Source organism: Danio rerio, chromosome 6 (assembly GCF_049306965.1).
Source record: "Danio rerio strain Tuebingen ecotype United States chromosome 6, GRCz12tu, whole genome shotgun sequence".
NCBI classification, from domain to species: Eukaryota; Metazoa; Chordata; class Actinopteri; order Cypriniformes; family Danionidae; genus Danio; species Danio rerio.
The window spans coordinates 330,490-347,500 of record NC_133181.1 but is presented as its reverse complement, the minus strand read 5'-3'; the positions used below and the strand labels follow the sequence as shown (position 1 = coordinate 347,500).

Sequence of the window (17,011 nt, the reverse complement as noted above, 5' to 3'; positions counted from 1 at the left end):
CATGTAAAGGCTTCACTAGGGTAATTAGGGTAAAGTTAGGGTAATTAGGCAAGTCATTGTATAACAGTGGTTTGTTCTGGAGACAATCCAACACTAATATTGCTGAAGGGGTGAATAATATTGAGCTTAACATGACTTTAACACTATTAAACACTGCTGTTATTCTAGCCCAAATAAAACACATCAGACTTTCTCCAGAAGAACAAATATTAGAGAAAACACTGTGAACAATTCCTGAATCTGAGAAACAGCATCTGGGAAATAAATTCAAAGGTGGACTAATAATTCTGACTTCAACTGTATTTACTTGCATGCATAAACTCATGCACACACACACACACACAAACACGCATACATACACACACACACGCATATATATATATATATATATGCATGCACACACACGCCAAAACAAACTCAAAACCACTTGCGTATGCGCGTACATACACACATTTGCATGCACACACTCTCACTCAAACTCACACATACACTGAACACACACACACTACTCTCATGAAACTGTCTTCAGTGTCTGACTGATGGATTAATAAAGGCCTCGAGAATAACTGAAGGCAATTATTTTAGAAGTGTGTGTGTGTGTGTGTTTGTGTGTGTGTGTGTGTGTCACTAACACTATTATTCTCTGCTAGAGTCTGAGTTTCGGTGACGTGTGTGTGTGTGTGTTGTGTGTGTGTGTGTGTGTGTGTGTGTGTTCCCTCATCAGTGTGTTCTGCAGACACTGAGGGATGTGTACAGTAAACTGCAGCAGCAGCAGCTCAGTCTCCATCATCATGTGAGTGTGTTCTGCACACTGATTCCTGATGTATTTACATTAAGCAGAAGCGCAGACGCTCTCTACACCTCTAGAGAACTGTGGAGCATTACATGCAGCGGTGCAGGACTGAAGAGCTTTAATCCTCACTTCTGAAATCTGGATTATTAATGTTCCTTATAGCTGATGAGGAGAACTGAGCTATAAATACCAGCATCCGTCTCTCACTGCTCATCACTCGCTCTCTCTCTCTCTCTCTCTCTCTCTCTCTCTCTCTCCTGCTCGCTCTCATCTGCTGCCATGTAGGGAAGTGATGCTGCAGGAGGAATGCACACTTGACAGATCAGTGTTTTCCCTCTCTCTCACACACACACACACACACACACACACACAGAGATTCAGTCTGACGTGTGTCTCAGATCATCATCAGGATCTGTTATACTCTATATATTCATGTTTACAGTATTTCCTGTCGGTTTTCTTATGCATAAAGTCTTAAAGCTCTTTCAGTTGGGGTTTTGGTCACTTTAACTTGGTGATTTTATGGTCTATAAGCTGTTGAGTTGAGCTGAGTCTTGCCTAACACTAGTCAGACGTTCAGTTCTGTCATCATGGCGGAGACTAAACACATCCCCTACTGAAACTGTGAGGGAGGGCCGTCACAGGGGCTCAGTGGTCAGCACTGTGGCCTCAGCAAGAAGGTCTCTGGTTCGAGTCTTGGCTGGGTCAGTTGGTGTTTCTGTGTGGAGTTTGCATGTACTCCCCGTGTTGTCGTTGGTTTCCTCCGGGTGCTCCGGTTTCCCCCACAGTCCAAACACATGCGCTATAGGGGAACTGATCAACTACACTGGCACTAGTGTATGAGTGTATGGGTGTTTCCCAGTATTGGGTTGCAGCTGGAAGAGCATCTGCTGTGTAAAACATATGCTGGACTGGTTGGCGGTTCATTCCACTGTTGCAACCTCTGATAAATAAGGATGCTGCTGGAAAATGAATGTTTTAGCACACGCTCAGTTCATATTAATGTGATGCATCAGTCTCCCGTTTCCTCTAGACGTACACGACACTGAATCAGTCTCTGATGCTCGGTTGAGGCACAGATGTAGGAATAGAGCAGACGTGCGAGTCTCTCTCAGGGTTTCACTGATGATGGAGGATGCTCACGCGGCCGTCCTCGGGCTCAAACAGATCCAAGGCTTTTCTTTCCAAACCGTTTTGAGTGGCACAGAATCACCGCTGCAGTCCTGAAACCGCATTTAGAGTCAGTCAAAACACCAGACCATTGATCAGAACACCATGATCAACATCACAACCTGGAGAGACAGTGGGAGGATGATCGAGCGTGTGTGTGTGTGTGTGTGTGTGTGTGTGTTGCGTTAGCTTCACAGCATGTGTGTAGTAGGCGCATATGCTAAATGATGCATGAGGTCCTCGTGAATATTGAATGTGCTGCTGCGGCTCGTCAGACAGACAGAAGTGCAGCGTCTCCGCTTTTACAGCCGTCATTCTGCTCCACATCTTCAGTCCGCCTCATTTCTGCTCTGTTAACCCAGCTGAGTTACTCTTCTCACTCTCTGGGTAGATCGATTAACCCGTGTGTGTGTGTGTGTGTGTGTGTGTGCAGGGCTCACAGGACAGCATGTGTGGTGAGGAGGGCGCAGTGGTCCCGTTCTTCCCCCCTCCTCCTCCTCCTCCTCCACAGAATGGGCTCTCGCTGGAGTTCAGCAGCGGCGGCGGCGGCGGCAGCAGCGTTTACAGCAGCAGCGGGCAGACGGAGGCGGTGGCGGGGACCAGCAGCGGAGCCTCCAACCCCAGCACACAGGTAACACACATACACACATACACACACACACACACACAACCTTCTCCAGCCCCAGCACACATGTAAGATCTAACACTCCAGCAACAGATGGAGATCTCACACCAGTGGCCAGCTGCAACAACACACACACACACACACACAGTAACTTCCTGTTGGTAAACGATTATATGTCACTTGGACCACAAAACCACTGTCATCATTTCCTGACTCGCTCCTCCAAAACAGCCCAGTGCTCAATAATCTTTGGTTCTGGGTGCTGTGCAGGCCATGGGAGATGTTCAGCTTCACTGTCATGTTCATCAGACCACTCTGTCTCCAGTCCTGCTGTGTGTATCGCTGCATCATCATCCTGACACACACCACCACCTTCAGGACACAGTGATTGACCCACTGGGTCACACATGGTCCTCCAGAATGGTTGGGTAGTCCTCGGCAGTGAGCCAGCGCCCATTTAGTGCTAGTATTGCATCAGGAGTCTGGGTGGGCCGCTTTGTGTCTTCTCCACCGCGTAACTCTGCCTTTATAGTGGAAAGACTGCTGATGAGGCTTCACACGGCTCTACTGCTGGACTGAAGATCAGACACCAGCATCACACCAACAACACTACACTGACCAGGGTTTCAGTTTCAGTGTCCAACCAATGCATACACACACACACACACACACACACACACACACACACACACACACACACACACAAAACAATGATATTAATGATAATGTTGTGCAGCAGTATTGCATGAAGAATGAGAAATAATTCTGTCCACTAGCTGACAGTCTAGTTTCTGCTTATACACACACACACACACACACACACACACACACACTAAAGTTCAATAAACCAATTTAGACCAATTAATCTGCTGCTGTAGTGACCACATCAAATATTCACAATGTTCCTGAGTTTTGTTAATGTGTGTGTGTGTGTGTGTGTGTGTGTGTGTGTGTGTGTGTGTTTCAGCTGTCGGATGCCTCTCCTCAGCCTGATAATCAGCTCGTGTTGGTGTCGAATGCTGTAGCGATCCGTGAAGACTCTTCAGAAGCCAAAGGGACCCCCAAACGCCTCCACGTCTCCAACATCCCCTTCCGCTTCAGAGACCCCGACCTGCGGCAGATGTTCGGGGTATATAAAGCATTATAAAAACAAGAATACCTCAGTAAAACATCTGCACGCGTGATTATTTGTTACAGTAGTGTGAATTATTTGACTGTAATCATCACGTCTTAGAATTGAACACGCATTGAGTCATGGCAGATTATCCTGTGATGTGCCCTTTGTAGGGCACTTACAGTGGAATGGAGCAAACATTAGAGAGAGCGTGAGGATGAGGATTGAGAATGCTGCTTCCCTCTTCAGGCGTTATTATTCTTTTATAGTCTGTGACGTGTGAAGGAGCCACTTCTGCCCCCTGCTGGAGCACTCGCCACCTGCAGGCTTTCATAAGCACATGTTTTTAGGCTTTTTGTTGCTGTTTATGCGGAAAAATAATCCGCAGAATGATTTCGAGAGAGCTGAAAACCTAACACTAAAATAAAGAAATAACCTCTTATTTAAGGTTTACAATCAAATTCCATTTAGAGACACTCGTTTGGTAAACAAAGCTATAGTTGCACTGCAAATAACGCTTTACTTCAGAGTTTTAGTCTGGTTTCCAGTCCAAATATCTCAAAACTCTTAAATCAGTCTGCATTTTCTGGACAAGTAAAAAAATATCTTGTTTTCAGACATAATGAGTCAAAATGAAGAGTTTTATAATTAAACAAGCAAAATAATCTGCCGATGGGGGAAGCAGAATCAGCTCATGTCAAAGCAAACGCAGGATTATTCCACTTCCCCTGTTGACAGATTATTTAGCATATTTTAAGATCTAAACTCTTTATTTTGACTCATTCTTTCTGAAAACACCACTACCTGTTTTGCTTGTCTTGAAAATGCTTCTTGATTTACAACTTTTGAGACATTTGCATTAGAAACAAGACTAAAACTCTGTGTCACTGCACTGAAAGACTGAAATACCGCTTCACAAATTGTATTGTACATGAATCTTGTGCAAATCATTCCATTTAAAAACTGCATAAGTATATATTTTCACATTTTTGCACATTTACAGTACATAAATACTACTCTCTCTCTCTCTCTCTCTCTCTCTCTCTCTCTCTCTCTCTCTCTCTCTCTCTCTGTTTTTTATTATTTTTTTAGCAATTTGGAAAGATTCTGGATGTGGAGATCATCTTCAATGAAAGGGGCTCAAAGGTAAGAAACCGTTTTTAGTTGCTTGTTGAAAATATCATCAGACTATATTCAAGTTAACTGCATTGACAATGACCCAAATAAATAGTTGCAGTTGTGTAATTAGGTGCTAATTTACACGATCAACCTCCAAAACTCGCCATATTGTAGATTATAATCCAAATAAAAGTGTTTTGTGCATTTCAGAAGCAATTTCATGCTAACGGTCTAATCTGATTCAATTCATTATACTAAGCTAAGCTAAAAACAACCCTGCCAGAACAAGTAATCAGCTGAATTGATTCGACAGTGGTTCAGGTCACCTGCACACTGCACAAATGCTTTTCCGACTGGGAGTTTTTATCTTGATTCTGAATTTTCATAAATCAAGATGAATTAGATGCAACAAGCTGCATCACAAAATAAAGCTTAAAACAAGCAAAATAATCAGCCAATTTAAATGCAAAAACCAGTATCCCCCGGTATCAGATTATTTGACGTATTTTAGGAATGAATCTCTCTTCATTTTGACTCATTCTTTCTGAAAACAGGACTAGATGAGAACACTGACTGATTTAAGAGTTGTAGATATTTGGACAGCATGTTTTGCAGACTGAAAAAACTAAATAGGAAATGATTAAAACTCAAAAAATGCTAACGGTCTAATCCAGTTCAGTTCACTATGCTAAGCTAAGCTAACAGTAACTCTGCCAGAACAAGAACCATTTTCAGTTCATTCAGCTGATCACAGTTTTACAGTAATGGTGATATGACATGAGCATGTTTCACCAAGGAAGCTGGAGTGTTTGTTTGAGCTGGTGTGTTGCTGAGGTCAGCCGCTGCTGTGTGCTGTGTGTGTGTGCAGGGTTTTGGGTTTGTGACGTTCGAGTCGAGCGGGGATGCAGAAAAGGCTCGCGAGAGGCTCCACGGCACCATCGTGGAGGGCCGGAAGATCGAGGTCAGTCTTTCTCTCTTTCTTTCTCTCCTGATGTTCATTTCACACCTTACCTGACCAAACCTGTCTTTAAACTGATGCTCAAGATGCTCAGCTGTGTGTGTGTGTGTGTGTGTGCGCGCGCTGCATCATGGGGAATGTGTGTTTGAGCTTAGCAATGCATGGTTGCATCTGGACTGCAGATGGTGTGAGTTTCTGGGCTGTTTTTGGATTGGTTGTTGTCTGGGTTATTAACAGCATGTGGTTGTTCTGTTTTTTTCCCTTTGAGTTCCTCGATTCTGTTGTGTACTGAGCATGCTCACGGTTAGCCAATCACACGCGTGCGTTTGATGCCGTCTCTGTTTTCTCCTGGTTTGAATGGCTTTGTTTTGTTTGTTTTGTTCATGAAACATTTGCTTGGATTTTTTATTCCCACACACACACACACACACACACACACACACACACACACACACACACACACAGGACTGTTGATGATTCTGAATGCTCCTCACGACGTTTGGTGTTGTCTCTTTATGGCATCCGTGTGCATTCTGTGACAGAACGGCGCTCCTCTGATGCTTGTGTACTCGATGTTTTAGTGCATTTGTAGATTGTTCTGTGACTCTGGAGGATGAGAAGCAGCTTGCCGTGTGTGTGTGTGTGTGTGTGTGTGTGTGCATGGAGCCGTGTGTGTTTCCCTCGTGAGGCGCAGCGTGTTGCAGTGCTGAACTCTGGGTGTTTTCTCGATCTGGATCTCCTGCATGAGACGCTGCCTGTGTTTGTCTCTCAGGGAAATGATTGATTCCACTTCATCTTTTGGCTCATTTCAGCCGATAATCACACCTCAAACCCTCTTTTATTTCTCGATCAGTCTGTACGTCTGTTTTTGGGGTAACGCTAATGTTAGTGTGTAGATCAGGGGTGTCAAATTCATTTTAGGTCAAAGGTCAAACTGTTGAAAGTGTTGCGTCATGTGGACCGAATGTTTTCATCCGCTGAGGAGAAAACACTGCGTTACTCAGAGTCTGTGCCTGTGTCCAGCCCAAATATTACATTAACAAGCATTTTCTAGACCAGCTCAAAATAGAGTCCTGTTTTCAGAAATGAGTGAAAATGACGAGAGTTTTAGCGTAAAACAAGCAGAATAATCAATATATTAATAATCAGTTGACAATGAGGGAAGCAGAATCATCTTATTTTCAGTTTGACATTATTTATGTTCCCCCATTATCAGATTATTGTGCTTGTTTTAAAGAAAAACTCACTTCATTTTCAGTCTTAAAGCAAGACTAGATTCTGTGCTGGTCTAGGAAAAGCGTGTTGTTTTAGGAGTTTTGAGATGTTTGGACTGGAAACAAGGCAAACTCTGAGTAAGAAGCTGCGCTGCTTCTGTCTTTACTATGATTATTAAATGATTTAATTTGACCGTAATCAGATGTCTATATGGCAAATATCTGTTTATTATATGTAAGAATGTGAAGTAACCCAGACATTCTGTCTGTCTGTACATCACCACTTATCAAACTGCTGTAAATGAAGTGCATTTAATAACTTTAATCTTTAATGAAGTTAATGTATGGCTGTTTTATTGTAAGTAGACTGTGTGTTTAATGTGCATACACAGTATTGTGAATATTAGAAGTCCTAAACGTATTAATATCAGAGTAATAATGTAAAATTACAAACCGCAAGTCAGAATAGGCAATAAAGGGATTTGACCATTCAGTTGCTTTGATCTAAATCTGCAGCTCTTCCTGTTTGAGTGGTGTATTTGAAACCATCACTTCAATGTGTTCATCATTATTGATTTATTTATTTGTTTATTTATTTGTTCTCACCATAAAAAGCCTTGATTTAAACAATATTAGTGCTGTGCGAAGAGTAATCATGATTAATCACATCCTAAATAAGCTGGTTTTGACATGATAAATGAGTGTGTTATATTTCCTCAGGTGTATATGCATGCATGTGTGTTTTTATAATAAATATGCACACACACACACACACACACACACATTATGTCTGAACAATCGTTTATTTTGGATGTGATTAATTGTGAGTAATTTTGGCCCAGCACTAATACATCTCTCCAGTCTTGATTAGTGTTTCCTGTATGGCAGGCCTGTCCATGTGCAGTGATGAGGACATGTGAGATTCACTTTTCACCCATAATATGTTTCATTTGTTGTCCACAGATTCCGTTTCAAACGTTCCCAAAAGCTGTGAATTAAAAAGGTTCTGCTTACGCAACACCACACACACGTAAGCGCTCACTTGCTCTCCTGACAATGAAGAAGGCCCATTCTCCACCACACACTCACACACACACACACACACACACACACACACACACACACACACACACACTGCAAATAATGCTCTTCCTACTCTGAGTTTGTGTCTTGTTTCTAGTCCAAATATCTACAACATCTTAAAACAAGAAGCATTTCTAGACGAGGACAACTTCATAGTTGCGTTCCAGATGGCTTAAATATGCCCTACTCTACAGCTGTAGTGGTGTAAATAGTGTGCAGTGCACTGTAAACACACAGATGATGCACTTAGTCAACCGTTACAAACAAGTGTGTGATGTTGAACGCCTCACACACTCTACACTAGCAGCTTTGCTTGCATAGCAGAGGGGGAGGAGCTACTGATGGTGAAGAGGAGGAGCTACTGATGAAAGGGTGGAGCTACTGATGAAAGGGAGGAGCTACTGATGGTGAAGTGGAGGGGCTTTTGTTGAAGGGGAGGAGCTACTGATGAAAGGGTGGAGCTACTGATGGTGGGGAGTAGCTACTAATGGTGAAGTAAAGGGGCTATTGTTGAAGTGGAGGAGCTACTGATTGTGAAGAGGAGGAGCTACTGATGAAAGGGAGGAGCTACTGATGGTGAAGTGGAGGGGCTATTGTTAAAGGGGAGGAGCTACTGATTAAAGGGAGGAGCTACTGATGATGAAAGGGAGGAGCCACTGATGAAAGGGTGGAGCTACTGATTGTGGGGAGTAGCTACTAATGGTGAAGTGGAGTGGCTATTGTTGAAGGGGAGGAGCTACTGCTTAAAGGGAGGAGCTACTGATGGTGAAGTGGAGGGGCTATTGGAAAAGGGAGGAGCTACTGATGATAAAAGGGAGGAGCCACTGATGGTGAAGGGGAGGAACTACTGATGAAAGGGTGGAGCTACTGATGAAAGGGAGGAGCTACTGATGATGAAGTGGAGGGGCTACAGTTGAAGGGGAGGAGCCACTTATGAAGAGGAGGAGCTACAAATGGTGGGGAGGAGCTACTCGTGAAGGGAAGGAGATACTGGATAAAGGGAGGAGCTACAGATGGTTATGGGGAGGAGCTACTGATGGTTATGGGCAGGAGCTAGTGATGAAGGGGAGGAGCTAGTGGACACTGATGTTGGATTTCCTTCTCTATTTTGCATTGTGCTTGTAAATTCTCCTAGATGGATGCTTCTGCTGCCTCCCCATGGTGAATGCGGAGAACACTCACGGTCGCTGCTGTTCTGTATTTTGGTTATTACTTATTTGACTAATTTAGCAAGTGTTAGACATCACTGAACTCCTATACTGTGCTGCTGAGTGTGTAAAACAGGATTATTGATCTGGCTTTACAGGGAGCTCACTCATTTTGACTTGACTCTCTGTATTGAAGGATGTTGAGATGTTTGGACTAGAAGCGAGACACAAACTCCACGTTGGCGAGTCATGTTTGCAGTGTGTGTGGGCCGTGCGCATATGTGTTTGGCACCCCTGGTGTAGTTGCATGAGTCCTGCACTCCGCAGCGCCCCCTGCTGTCCGTGGCTGAGTGTGCATGGGAGCGCAGCGCCGCAGCTTCACTGGGTTTGCATGAGTCTGAGCGACGCGTTTCAGACCATCAGATTCACTGGAGAGCAGAATAAAGGGGTCTCGTGAGCGGCAGCGGCGGCACTGTCAGATCAGTTCATTGGTTTGCTTTCTGAATGCCATTGATTGACATCTCTGATATGTTGTAGAGAACTCTCTGCCATGATGATTGTGTTGTGTGTAATGACCCCCTAATGTCTGTTTGTGTTTTCTGGAGAGCAGATCTGTGGAGAGAGCGATGCACATCATCAGACTCTTCACTCATCTCTCTCTCTCTCTCTCTCGCCAGTCTGTCTGTCCAGCTCTGCACTCACTGTCTTTCCTGTGTGTTGCATCACTTCCTGTCCCTGTGTCTATATTTGGTCTGTGATGTCACTGATTAGGCCCCTCCCCCTGACTGATGTCATTAGTCCGGCATGTCAGCAGCCTCACTAACTGCTCTGGTAGACAGACAGACGTCCATCCGTTCATCTCAACTTGCTTCTGTTTTGGCCTTTAGCTCCAGCTTTGAGTCGGTCGCAGATTCGCTCTGTGCTGCATTTCACACCCATGACTCTCTCTCTGTGTGTGTGTGTGTGTGTGTGTGTGTGTGTGTGTGTGTGTGTGTGTGTGTGTGTGTGTGTGTGTGTGTGTGTGTGTGTGTGTGTGTGTGTGTGTGTGTGTGTGTGTGTGTGTGTTCCTCTAATCACTGGTCCCTCTCTCCTCCTCCTCCTCCTCTGACACAGACGAATGCGGCTGCAGGCTCTTTAGCGCCCCCACAGGCAGACTTGCTCTCCTGCAGATGTGTGTGTGTGTGTGTGTGTGTGAGCGTCTCCCCGTTTCTCTTTGGTTTGCTCATTCTTCTGCATTGTTTGCTTTGTTGTTTTCTTTTGATCATTCTCTCCTTTTCCTTTCTGTTCCCTTGACGATTTCTGTGTTTGTTGTTGTTATTGTTGTCAGTCTCCACGGTAACTGCTCGCGTGTCGTCACGCCGTTTCCTGGCTCATGGTAAGTCTGTGTATGTACGGCTTCATCAATCCCACAACTCAACCCCTGAGATCTAAACTCCAGCCCCCCCCAGCTTTACAACCTGTGGTCTTTCGCTCTCCTGTGTGTTTTCGCACTTGATTATCTTGTTAGTATTTCTCGGAGGGATCAGAGATGCGTTTAGAGCCCATGCGGAGACGACGGCAGCCCTCGTCCTCGTTTTGCCCCAGTTTGGCCGAACGCATCCAGCTAGCGGCTTCTGTTAGCAGCTAGCGTAAGCGCCCGAGGTCTGTCCTGGGGAGAATCAGAGCTTTGTGAGCTCCTCATGTCTATGATAGTCGCTAAGGACCACAGAGCACTGACAGAAATGATCTTCCCTCTTTCTCCATCTTCATTAACACGTCTCCCGCACACTGACCATGGCTGATCACACTCACACTAAACCCTCCATCTTCCCCCTCCTCCATCATCTTCATCTGTGGTTAGCGCTGGGCGTCATGACCTGACTCTCGCACCACGGTAATCACACATACTGCATCACACTACAGCTCATCTCTAATATAGCTGGACACTCGCTGAGGAGTGGAGAAACACAACTGAGGAAGCTGTTTTAATGTCACATTTGATCTATTTATTTAGTTGTCAACTCTTACTGACGTCTGAAATTGAAGTAATTATTAAATTATTAGACCTTTTTTTATTTTTTCCTAATTTCTGTTCAACAGAGTTGTTTTTTCAGCACATCTCTAATCATAACAGTGTTCATAACTCATCTCTAATAGCTGATGTGTTTCCTCTTCAGCATGATGACAGGACATAATATTAGACTAGATATTCTTCAAGACACTAGTGTTCAGCTTACAGTGACATGTAAAGGCTTCACTAGGGTAATTAGGGTAAAGTTAGGGTAATTAGGCAAGTCATTGTATAACAGTGGTTTGTTCTGGAGACAATCCAACACTAATATTGCTGAAGGGGCCAATAATATTGAGCTTAACATAAAACTTTTAAAAACTGCTTTTATTCTAGCCCAAATAAAACACATCAGACTTTCTCCAGAAGAACAGATATTATCAGACACACTGTGGAAATTTCCTGAATCTGTTCAACATTGTTTGGGAAATATTTAAAAAAGAAAATGATTCAAAGCGGGGCTGATAATTCTGATTGCAGCTGTATGTTGATTTTAGCATGGAATAGCCGTGACTTGCTGATGTGGCAGTACATAAACAAACAATGGTGAAAGTTCGCATGTGGCCAAACTTAGTTTAGATGCAAATCAAACATGAACCTGATTAGAGTTGCACATATTAATGGTAAATTCACAGACGCCGCCAACTAAATTTAATATTTGGAATAAAAATCATCTGTTCTCCTCTATGACAATGATATTTACTCTAGTTTTTTAAGTTCAGGTTAGGTTTACTTAAACCAAAAAACATTAAGCTGTTAATGTAATTAAATTGATTAGCTGTTTATGCACTAGTGCGCTTTCGCTTTAAGGCGTCATTCTATATAGAAGACGATCCTCGTTTATATTGCCGTTATTAGTAGGGATGGGGACCGAAACTCGCTTAGCGCACACACATAGTTAGTGACACAGACTTGCGCACACACAGCTCATAAGCTTGCAGAGTGGCCAATGGAAACTAACAGGTTGTATTTTCCCAAGTGAACACCGACAATGCCTATTGCAACAAACACAACCGGTTGTTTTCTTGTATAAACAGAAACACACAAGCAATCTGCCTCAGCATCTTTAACAAGTGCATTAACTGCAGATAGACGAATGAAACATTTACTACTGCCTGACTAAACTACATCATCATCCACATGCAGTCAATCACATAAGGTCTCTCTTAATTTGTATAATATTAGTAGTTTGATAAACACACACATTCAGTTACATTGAAAACAGTATATTCTCTGCAGTAGCGTAAATAAATCCTAAACATTAAAATATATTTTACATTATTTACTAATAAACCCTATAAATAGCCTCATAATAGACTATATGCTTATTAAGAAATAAAAACCTGCTTATTTTTACATGGTTAACTCCCAAAACTCAGTTAACTTATTATGTGAAAATGAACATTATCTGATTATTTTACTGCATTTTGCATTTCATAGAGGATGTTTTCAACTGCAGGAGCAAAATAAACCAAGAGAGATCCCGACTTGGTTACGTACAGACTATTGTACATTCTTCTAATGAAAAAAACTGTATTTATTTGTTTTACAATTATTGGTTTTGTTTTGTTTTACATTTAAAAACGTAATAAAATAAGGTGTTGTTAATTCTGTTTAATTTGGTGTTTTTTCCATAAAAAAACAGATAAGTGGTATCGATAATAGTAGTAATACTGTAAAACCTTAACCATACCCATGCCTCGTTATTGCTGCGTTTTAGGAAAACATTCGGCGTCCGCTTGACCAATCAGAGAATATTACATCATATTCCAGCCCATCAGAGTGAATGTGGACAGCCACGCCTCCGTTGTTAAATTGACAGTGCTCTGTTCATCTGAGGTCATTAGTCTATTACTGTAATATGTGTGTATTCCATAAAGCGTGAAGCTGAATGGTTAGTTCTAGTCAGATAATGTGCAGTTTGCTTGGGACAGTCTGAAAAGTTGTTTTCAGTGATGTGTGCCTGGAAAACGTGGGCGCATCAGCCTCTATTTGCATGTCTCCATCGGAATTAATAGACAAAATAGGCAATATGTGAACTCGCTGCCCTCCGTCGGGGAATTATGGAGAGTGATTCATCCTTACAAATAAGAGCAGCAGAACACAGCTGGGTGAGTACATCATGACTGCTTTCATTGTTTTAGAGTTTTGGATATGAAGGAAAGCATGCTGAGCAGAGTTCAGTGTGGAGAAGTAATAACAACACACGAACAGCTGACCCAACTAAAATAATACAGGTTTTCAAATCAAAGTCAAACTTTCTGTGTTGGTGCAAACAAAAAAATCCCAAAAGCGTGATGACGGATCCTGATGGACGCGTCTCGTACGGTCATGGCGCCCGGTGCTAACCTGCATCCCTCATTTCATCTGTGATTGTTCTGATCACTCATCATCCTCATGCTTCCACCAGTTCAGGCCCAGATATCTGCTGATTATTGCACAGCCTATGAGCCAAAAACGCCCCGAAATATACACACACACACTCACACACACACACCGAAATTGTTCCTCAGACGATATTTCTGCCCTTATATTCATGTGAGGATGTGCGACTCCAGCTTGTTTTGGTCTTGGTTTTGGACCATGTGTGTGTGTGTGTGTGCGCGTGTGTGTGTGTGATGGTGTTTGCATATTGGTCTTCAGCGTGTGAAAGAACCGTGTTGATGCCTGCCGGTGTTTTCCGTCTTCATGATTTCATTTATTGTGACATGTAGCATATGCATCTCTCTCTCTCTCTCTCTCTCTCTCTCACCCATAAACTCCGTCACTCCTCACAAGGTCTGACAACAACCAATCACAGGCTTCCTTTCATTTGACGCACTTTGGTGTTCTTGTTCATGACAAACTGGATGGCTTTTTGAGTTTGACGTGTCTGATTGGGTGGACTGTTCTCTCTCTCTCTCCCTCTTTTTCTTGTTTTTGTAGTTTCATTGAATGTCGACTGGCTCTTTTTCCTTTCCTGCATCCCTCTGTTTCTGAACACCCCCTCCCCCTTTTCTCTTGGTATGATCTGTGTTTATGTGTGTGTGTTTTATTTTCCACGAGGGGGCGGGATTAGGCTGCGGAGTATTTGGATTGGTCCGTAGGCTGCATCTGATGCTTGCTGATTGGCTGATATGCTCATCTCTGGTTAATGACCTGTAATTGGCTGAATGTGATTATTTGCTCAGAGCTGTGCACAGTGTATTGATTTCGTCATGTGTGATCTCTTTGTTTCTCTCTTTTTTTATCTCTCTCCTCCATTTTGAGCAGTGGAATGCCCTGTTTTTTGGTTTGCTTTCTTTAACGCATTGATTTCTGGGTTTTTGTGTTGAATGTTTGAAATCTGAGTTTATTGATGCATGAAGCAATATAAGGGGATATCAATGAGTCCACAATTTCTGCTGTAATGTACAGATAGCGCTCAGATGATTGATTGATTGATTGTTATTGAACGTCTTTATTTCTGAGATCTGCTGATCTGTAAACTTCACTACATGCTAATGGCGTAGTTCTTCACGTGTGTGTTTGACTGCAGACGTTTGGATAAGAACAGTGTAATGCAGCGTTCAGCGCGTCGTCTTCTGCGTCTCTGATCAGACTTTGCCTCTTTCTCTGGTGAACAGGTCAATAACGCTACGGCTCGAGTGATGACCAATAAGAAGATGGTTAGCCCGTATGCTAACGGGGACAGTCTCAGCACACTGCCCTACGGTACATACACTACATCCACCTTTATACAGGACTTCATTCATGATGATCGCCGCTGTTTAATTAGGATGTTATCTCTGTGTTTGTGTTCAGCTGGGTGGAAACTGAGCCCCATGATGGGCGCCATGTACGGGCCGGAGTTCTACGCAGGTCAGAAGCAACACAAACATCACATGTTGAAGTGCACTAGTGCTGTGTGTTTGCCGAAGATGTTCAGCATAGGGTTATGACTTCTCTTCTTATTCAGGAACTGATAATATCTTATAATACTACTGAATTGACACACACTACTCGCTCTCTCTCACTATTTAATGTGCTATACAGTAGGGAAGTGTGCGATTGTGGACGCAGCTGTTGAATATGAGCATATGTCTACAGTGTTTGCTGATGATAATGTCACCTTGTAGTTCCAGGGTTTCCCTATCCGACCACCGCCGCCGCCGCAGCTGCCGCGTCCACCGCCGCCAGCTTCAGAGGAGCCCACCTGCGGGGCCGCGGGAGACCGGTGTACGGAGCGGTGCGCGCTGCTGTCCCTCAGCCCGCCATACCCGCATACCCTGGGTAACACATACAAACACACACTTATACTCATACTTAAACACCCACAAATGTTCACACTCTTACATATGCACACCGTTACACTCCACATACACACTTGCACACATTTACAAACACTCACACATGCATATATGTAAAGAAGCACACACACACACACACAGGCGCAGCAGATGAGTATGTTCTCCAGTGTTCTGCATGCTGCATGACCGTGTGCTTCAGCTGGTTCTGCTCACACAATGAAATATACACGATCAATCAGTCGCTCAGAAAATGCCACCGCCGACCCGTCAGTCTCCATCTGAAAGTGCAGTGCTGCTGGGTTTAATCACTTGCAAATTAAGGGACTACTTTTTGCGTTAATTTAAATGCAGTTACTTATATTTACTGTTTATTTCACAACAAAGGCACACCGTACAATCATTATCATTCCTCAAGAACGTGAATGTACATGAATCTGCCCAAAGACTCCTTTTCATTTCATCTATAAACCAATAAAAATCCAAATTATAAACAAGACTTACAATGTGCATGATTCCAACCATTACTCAAGATTACTATACTGAGAGCGCCTTAATGGATGAATTTTAATGTACATTTTATTTATTTATGTATCATCACATTTTAAAGATTTAAGTTGTTATTATTATGTAATATGTTTAGTATGAAATATAGTGTAATTTTTACTATTTTTATGCATGTTCAACATTTCGTAAGTGTTTATAATCTTAAATCTAATCAAATGTAAAGAATAAAGTTAAATTTGTATTCTTTATGCATTTGAGATGTACAAATTTTTAGTTTAGTCTCAACTTGTTAAATTATTAAATAAAGCACTCAATGTAATTTAAATACAATTTTATTATTAGTGTAATTAGTTTGTTGCATACATGGTAGACATCTACATTTATTTGTTTGTTTATATATACATATATATTATTTTTAATTTGTATGTTTGTAAAATGTAAAAATGTTAAATAATTCATAAATAAATAGAAAATACTATTTTGTTAATGTAATAATTAGTCATTTATTCATCATAAACAGTAGCTTACCCCACACTGCAATAACATGTTTAAATAATAATAATAAAGCGGATCAAAGTGGCATTTTGATTCTGTGTTTTGACCAAGTGCACTGCATGTGTGTGAATTAATGTTTTCACTTTCTCTTCTCCGTGCTCTTCATCTGTCCTGCCATTTCCTCTTCCTCTCCTTTTGGTTTTTCCCCTCTGTCACCACACGGTGGCGCCATTATATTATTTTTCTCTCTCCATTTTTCTTTCTTTTTGCTGTCATTTTTGTTTTTCTGTCTCTCAGTGTGGTGTACCAGGATGGGTTTTATGGAGCTACAGAACTCTATGTAAGTATGACACTTCCTGTCTCCTGTTTTTCACTTCCTCTCTCTTTTCCTCCTCTCTTTACTGTGTGGACACTGCAGACACACAGAGCCGCTCGCCGGGTTTACTCTGGCACAGTTGAGTGTTTTCAGTGAT

General features: G+C 42.5%; 1 protein-coding gene across 16 annotated transcripts in view; it reads left to right on the top strand.

Moving 5' to 3' along the window:
* The window catches only part of rbfox2 (RNA binding fox-1 homolog 2), a 45,202-nt gene that overhangs the window by 19,248 nt on the left and 8,943 nt on the right, over positions 1–17,011 (top strand). For 6 of the 16 annotated variants that reach the window (XR_012407285.1, XR_012407289.1, XR_012407286.1 and 3 more), the window contains 8 exon segments: positions 2,397–2,594; positions 3,556–3,717; positions 4,795–4,848; positions 5,690–5,782; positions 14,877–14,964; positions 15,055–15,111; positions 15,369–15,522; positions 16,836–16,878. Coding sequence is in view for 6 of the 16 variants with exons in the window: in NM_214746.2 (NP_999911.2) it covers positions 2,397–2,594; positions 3,556–3,717; positions 4,795–4,848; positions 5,690–5,782; positions 14,877–14,964; positions 15,055–15,111; positions 15,369–15,522; positions 16,836–16,878 (849 nt within the window). In the remaining 10 variants the exon portion in view is untranslated. 16 annotated transcript variants of the gene reach the window in all.